Raw genomic sequence first — 7,053 nt, forward strand, 5'->3', positions numbered from 1 at the left:
CCCAAGGAAGTCAAGGAAAGTGGCAAAAAAGGGGGGAAAAACAGTTGACTCAGATTTGATAGATGAATACGCAGCAATCAGATACGTTGGGAAAGGGCATCCCAAGGTAGACAGGGAGTATTGCAAAGGCACAGCGCAAAGGAGGGAAGCATGTCTGTTTAACCTCCACATTTCATGTATTTGTGTTGTGTTACCTTAATGGATCATGAGCCCTTTCACATCTGCAGTTCAGTTTAGTATAGAGGCTCGTTAAGGCATCAGGCCAAGCAAAGAGGGGCTAGCAAGCAACTGGCCCTCCAGCTGTTAGGCTTTTTGGTTTTAATTTTTTTTTAGGTTTTTGTTTTTTTTTTTTTAAGCCACACTTGTGGCATGCAGAAGTTTCTGGGCCAGGGATGGAACTCAAGTCACAGCAATGACTATTAACCACTAGGCCATGGGGGAACTCCCTTCAGCCTTTTTAAAAAGGAGTCCCTTTTGTGGCTCAGCAGGTTAAGAACCGACTGGTATCTAGAAGGATGCGGGTTCGATCCCTGGCCTTGAACCTTCAGTGGGTTAAAGATCAGGTGTTGCCGTGAGCTGTGGTGCAGGATGCAGACGCAGCTCCCATCCTGTGTTGCCGTGGACATGGCGTAGGCCAACAGCTGCAGCTCCGACTCGTCCCTCTAGCCTGGGAACTTCCATATGCCACAGGTGCAACCCTTAAAAAAAGAAAAAAAAAAAAAGACTTGTTCTTATCAAAGAAAGGAGATGACACTTCCATGAGAATCAAGGACTTTTTATGGTTACGAAACACAGTCAAAAATCTGGGAGTGGCTGCTAAGCCACAAGAAGCACCCAATGTCTTCTGAGGACAAGGAACCTACCTTGCCTCCCCCACAGCACCAAGACTGGGCCTCTGGACAACATGGGAAGTGTGCCAGTCACACCTCCTCGGTAAGGACCAAACAAGGTAGGAAAGTCTGGTGCTCAGCTCACAAGCCCTGCGAGAACAGGAAAAGCGCACTGGTTAGACCCAAGGCTTGGGACAGCCCTAACCGTGGACTTCCCACCCCAAGGGGCACATGCTAGATCTTTCGAGCAGACAACCAGAGAGTTTCTTTCATCGGTGACTCCAGAATTAAATCCCAAGTCCACCCCCTGCCCCCACACACCCTCCTCAGGGCAACAACTGTGGCATGATGCATGAGCAGGCACTCACCCAAGTAATCATCCATCAGGGAGCCAATAGCAAACTGCAGGAGAAAAAGTAAAAAGGAGATGAAGCCAAAGCCCCAGGCCTCTGCCCACCCATCTCTTCCTCCCGGCAGAAGAGCACAAAACGCCGAGGAATTCTGGGTAGAAAGACATCAACAGCTCTGCCTGGCATTGGCGGGGGGGGGGAGCCAGAGACTCACGATGTCATTCTTGTCCACACGGGTCCCCACAATCTTCAGGCGAATCTCATCATCCTGCTGAATCACAATGTCCTGGGGAGGAGGGACGGGAGATTCAGACCCACCCACCCCCCGCCCCCCGGCCAGTACTCTTCCCCGGGAGTGGCTCCTTCCCTCGCCCCTCTCACTGACTTCCTCCTACTCACGCACCTCATCCATTGTCTTGTAACACGGTGGGTTGGAATTAGGATCAAATTCCATCTCTGATGGGATGGACTGAAAGGAAGGTGACACTGGGTTAGCACTTTTTTTTTTTTTTTTTGCTTTTTAGGGCCGAATCTGTGGCAGATGAAGTTCCCAGGCTAAGCGTCGAAACAGAGCTGCAGACATACTCCAGAGGCACGGCAACTCGGGTTCTGAGCCACATCTGCAACCTACGCCACAGCTCATGGCAACGCAGGATCCTTAACCCACTGAGCGAGGCCAGGGATTAAACCCACATCCTCATGGATACTAGTCAGGTTCATAACCCACTTGCCACAACGGGAACTCCCAGCACTTTATTTTTATTTATTTACTTATGTTGGCCATGCCCACAGCATGTGGAAGTTCCCAGGCCAGAGATCCAACCCGTGCCACAGCTGTAACTGGAGCCACAGCAGTGATAACACTGGATAACCCGGTGTTCCATGAGGGAACTCCTGGGTCAGCACATTAAGAGGACGCTTCAAGACATGGTCATGGGGAGTTCCCACTGTGGTGCAGTGGGTTAAGGATCCAGGATTATCTCTGCAGCAGCTCAAGTCTCTGCTGGGATGCAGGTTCAATCCCCAGCCCAGCACAATGGATTAAGGGTCCAGCATTGCCACAGCTGTGGCTCCAATTCAATCCTTGACCTGGAAACTTCCATGTGCTCCAGGTGCAGCCCAAAAAAGAAAGAGACGGTCAGGAATGCATGTCTCCTCCTTAGCCCCACCCAGCCCGCCTGGACTTACATGTCGAGAGATGAAGCAGGACATGGGCCCAATTTCTGTGAAAAGTCCGACCTAAAAGGGAAATGAATGACCTAGTTTTTTCTTTTGTCCCCATTGTCTGCTAAGCATCCCGTCTTTATCTGGATCCTAATAATAGTCTTCGTGTTTTGAAACCACTCTGAAATTTGGCATTTGTTTTCATTTTTCTCTCCTTTTTCAAACGTTCACTTTATGTTAACAGAGTGTAGTAGTCAACACCTGAGGCCTCGAACCTGTCCGTCTGGAATCTGAACACTTGTCGGCCACATGACCTTGGCCAGCAGTCTTCTCCAAGCTTCAGTCCGGAGGTAAAAGCACTCGCCTCACAGTCATTGTGAGGCTTTGCACTTCACCTGGTGCACAGGAACTATTCAATCAATGGAGGCTACTGCTCCTTTGACTCTTAATATTGACTTACATTTTACACCTGCCTGAGTGAGGCAGGACAAGATTCCCATGCCATCTGGCAGGTAAGGAAACCTGAAGCACAAAGAGGTGATTTGGCCAAAGACACAGAGTTAGTAAGTAAGAGTTGGGACTCATCCCAGATCTTCTCAGGACTTCCCATTACCTGTCCTGTGGATGGACTTACCTTGTTGACCTGAGTGACAACAGCATCCACGACCTCCCCTTTAAAGGGCCGGAAAACGATGGCCTTGTACTTAACTGGATACAGGACAAAGCCTCGGCCTGGCTGGATCACACCAGCACCGATATTGTCAATGGTGGTGACAGCAATTACAAAGCCATACCTGCAGGGAGGATGAGAAAGAGAAAGGTGTGGAAGAGCCTCTAAAACCATCTGCCACAAGAGGAGTTCTGGTTGTGGCTCAGCAGAAACGAATCTAACTGGTATCCATGAAGACACAGGTTCAATCCCTGGCCTCACTCAGTGGGTTCAGGACGCCGGCATTGCTGTGAGCTGTGGTGTAGGTTGCAGATGTGGCTCAAATCCTGCGCTGCTGTGGCTGTGACATAGGCCAGCCGCTACAGTGCCGATTCCTCCCCAGCCTGTGAACCTCCTACGACACAGGTGCAGCCCCCCAAAAAAAGACAAAAAAAAAATCTGCCACAAGAGTCACCAAGCCTGGGGGTTAAAGGGCATCACAAAGGGCAAGGAGATGGCACTCCTGGTCCCAGAGAACTTAATGATCAAGAGAGAAGACAGGACAATGACCAGCATCTACAAGGCCAAATGCTGATCTCATAAGTTCACAATAAATGTCCAAAAGGGCTGCAGTCCTTGAGCCAAGAGACCTCAATCTCTTTTTAAAATTTATTTGGCCTGTGGCATTCAGAAGTTCCCAGGCCAAGCATAGAACCCACACCACAGACAACGCCAGATACTTAACCTACTGAGCCCAGGTACTTCCACATGCCAAGGGTGCAGCAAAAGAAGAAAAAAAAATACATATATATATATATATATATATATAAATGTATATCCCCAGGCCTGTCCCCAGAGATATGGGGATGCTGTAAGGATGACATGAGGCTCAGGAACCTGTATGTTCAAAAGACACCCCCAGTTGCTCTGATGCTGGAGCCCCAAGTACTCCATAGCCCTGCTCATCCTGGTTTGTCTACATCACCAGATGAGAGGTCCCTCTGTATAGAGCAAAGAGATGGTCAAACGTCAGTGCTCTTCCTTCCTCCCCCTAACTCTCAATCTGCTTTATCCTGGTCACTCCCTCATTCACCACACTTTTAGTGAAGCCCAATGTGCCATGACAGGTCCCTGGGCGTGGGGGATAAAGAAAACCAGCAAAATCCAAAGAGACTATGAGCTCGAGGTGGCCGCTTCTGTCTTTCTCACTGCATTGTTCCCAGGGCCCAACACAGAGCATGGCACACAGCTGTATTTTTGGAAATGTTTGTAAAGTAAATGAATGACCAATCTTGGCTGAGGGAAGTTAGTCCCGTTATCCAGCTTCGCAGAGGGCATCATGGGAACCCAAAGCAGGAAGCAAATGACTGCCTGGGCCGTCTGGGTGGGTGAGAGGGCTCTCCAGGGTAGACAGCAGAAACTTTCAGGAGTTGAGGAGGGGATGAAGGCACCGGGCGCCGAGGGCGCACTGCTCAGGCAGCACGGAGAGCGGGACACTCACTTGCCGGTGCAGGTCCCCTCCACTTCAGTGAAGAGCTTTTGTTTCACGGTGTTAAGAAGGTTGGGGCCGAAGTAGCGCGGATGCAGCAGGATCTCGTGCTCCAGAGAGATCTGCGGAGAAAGTGGGATGGAGACCAGGCAAGAAGCGTCCCCTTACTCCCGGCCTTCCGCTTCGCTCCTCCTCTCGACCCTACCCTTGCCGCCACCCCGGGCCCTGCTCACGTGGTAGAACATCTTCCCGGAGGAGGCTGGACAGCAGCCAGGCCGAGGGCAGCCAGGCTTACAGCAGCGACAGCAGCAGCAGCAAAACCCCCGGAAGGGCCGGAAGTACACCAACCTCCCCAATCCCGCTTCCGGGCCTGCCCCAGAGAAGTGGGCGGGAACACGTCTCGTCTGCGGACTTGATTGGGCTTCGTTTTCGTGGGCGGGGAAATCCACGAAGCTCCTCCCCCTTCGTCCAGTCCACCCTCTGTAAAAGCACAGGACGCTCACAAATTAGCAAGGCCAGGTCTAGACAAGAAGTTCAAACGGTGGATTTAGTTAATGAGAGACGTCATAAATAAAGCGCTTTAGCAGAATATATTCATTCAGCAAACAGTTGAAGACTGCTTTTACAGAGTAAGCATAATAACTATCTGTTCTTATCTGGAGAGAACGGAGGCCAGGACCACAGCAGCCCTGACCCCTCTCCTTCCCTCTTTTTGAAGCCAGCCTCCCTGCAAGAGCAAACTTACCTGCTGACAGTGGTGTGCTGGAGCCCCTGCAAAAGCCAACTGTTACTATTTCAGGAATTTTGCAAGCTAATTCTTAAACACAGCCATTATTAAAATGTAATTGTCTTAACTTAAAATTAAATGAATATTTGAAAAAAAAAAGGCAGCGGTGCAGATGAAACAAGTTTGGCAATGCCTTTTTTTTTTTTTTTTTTGGTCTTTTTAGGCCTGCACCCGTGGCATATGAAGGTTTCCAGGCTAGAGGTCGAATCAGAGCTGTAGCCATGGAACTGCGTGTGCCACAGCCACAGCAATCCCAGATCCGGGCCCCTCTGCTAGCTACACCACAGCTCAGAGCAATGCAGATCCTTAACGCACTGAGCGAGACCAGGGATCGAACTTGCGTCCTCATGGATGCTTAGATGCGTTTCTGCTGAGCCAGGAGGGGAACTCCAGGCAATGTATGAATGATTGTTGAAGCCAAATGATGGATAAATTGTGGCTTTTTATATGTTTCCTTCTATACTTTTGTATGTTTAAAATTGATCATAATAGAGAGTTTCCATCGTGGCTCAGTGGTAACAAATCTGACTGGTATCCATGAGGACTCTGGTTAGATCCCTGTCCTCAATCAGTGGGTAAGGATCCGGCGTTACTGTGAGCTGTGGTGTAGCTTGTAGATGCCGCTCAGATCCGGTGTTGCTGTGGCTGTGGTGTAGGCCGGCAGCTACAGCTTCAGTTGGACCCTGGCCTGGGAACATCCACATGCTGCAGGTGCAGCCTTTAAAAAAAAAAAAAAAGTTCATAATAATAGAATTAAAAATAAATAAATAGGAGTTCCCGTTGTGGCTCAGTGGTTAACGAATCCGACTAAGAACGATGAGCTTACGGGTTCGATCCCTGGCCTTGCTCAGTGGGTTAAGGATCTGGCATTGCCGTGAGCGGTGTAGGTCAAAGACGCAGCTCCGATCTGGTGTTGCTGTGGCTGTGGCGTAGGCCGGCAGCAACAGCTCTGATTAGACCCCTATCCTGGGACCCTCCATATGCCTTGGGAGTGGCCCTAGAAAAGGCAAAAAGACAATAAAATAAAATAAATAAATAGATTTGTCTATAATGAAAAGTCAGAAACCAACAGAGGTAACTGTTACATTGTGATTTACAATTAAAAAAAAACTATTTTAAACACAAAGAAAGGTATATCCAATTTTTATTAATGGAAAATCAGTTTCTTCTTAGTCTTTTTAAATAAATATTACATGATTTAAGTTTGAAAAAAAAAAAACTATATATTTGGTCTTCTTCCCTATTCCTGGCACAGAGCTCCTAAAACCCTTGGAATTGCTTAAGTGATAAGTTTGAAAAAGGTGTCTTCTTTTTTTTCTTTGGTTACTGCACCCACAGGGTGCAGAAGTTCCCAGCACTGAAAGATTGACCCTGAGCCACAGCAGTGACAATGCCAGATCCTTAACCTACTGAGCCACCAGGGAACTTCCCTTGATATTCATAACCCGCATGTGAGTTGATATTAACTAGGTGACTTTTGGAAAGCACTTAAGCCAGGGGAACAACCAAACAACCAAGTGACTGGAGGGTTGGAACTTTCAGTCTCAGCTTCCTTTGGCTAATAAATTAATCGACTCTGCCTGTATAGTGAACCCTACATAAAAAAACAAAAGGAGGGAGTTCTTGTTGTGACTTAGTAGTAACAAACCTGACTGGTATCCATGAGGACACAGGTTCAATCCTTGTCCTCGATCAGCGGGTTAAAGATCCAGTGTTGCCATGAGCTACAGCTGTAGTATAGGTCACAGACACGGCTTGGATCTGGTTGCAGTGGCTGTGTTGTA

The 7,053-nt window shown here is 48.6% G+C and overlaps 1 protein-coding gene across 1 annotated transcript; it reads right to left on the reverse strand.

The window, feature by feature from the left end:
• Positions 1-759: 759 nt before the first annotated feature.
• On the reverse strand, positions 760-4,871 carry POLR2G (RNA polymerase II subunit G). Its single transcript, XM_047775479.1, has 8 exons — positions 4,716-4,871; positions 4,495-4,604; positions 2,979-3,138; positions 2,369-2,419; positions 1,584-1,649; positions 1,395-1,466; positions 1,199-1,232; positions 760-980 (listed from the first exon to the last, which is right to left on the reverse strand). The coding sequence occupies exons 1-8, from the start codon at positions 4,725-4,727 to the stop codon at positions 967-969; spliced, it is 519 nt and encodes a 172-aa protein (XP_047631435.1). The 5' UTR covers positions 4,728-4,871; the 3' UTR covers positions 760-966.
• Between the last annotated feature and the right edge of the window lie 2,182 nt (positions 4,872-7,053).

The sequence above is a fragment of the Phacochoerus africanus genome, chromosome 4 (assembly GCF_016906955.1).
Source record: "Phacochoerus africanus isolate WHEZ1 chromosome 4, ROS_Pafr_v1, whole genome shotgun sequence".
NCBI classification, from domain to species: Eukaryota; Metazoa; Chordata; class Mammalia; order Artiodactyla; family Suidae; genus Phacochoerus; species Phacochoerus africanus.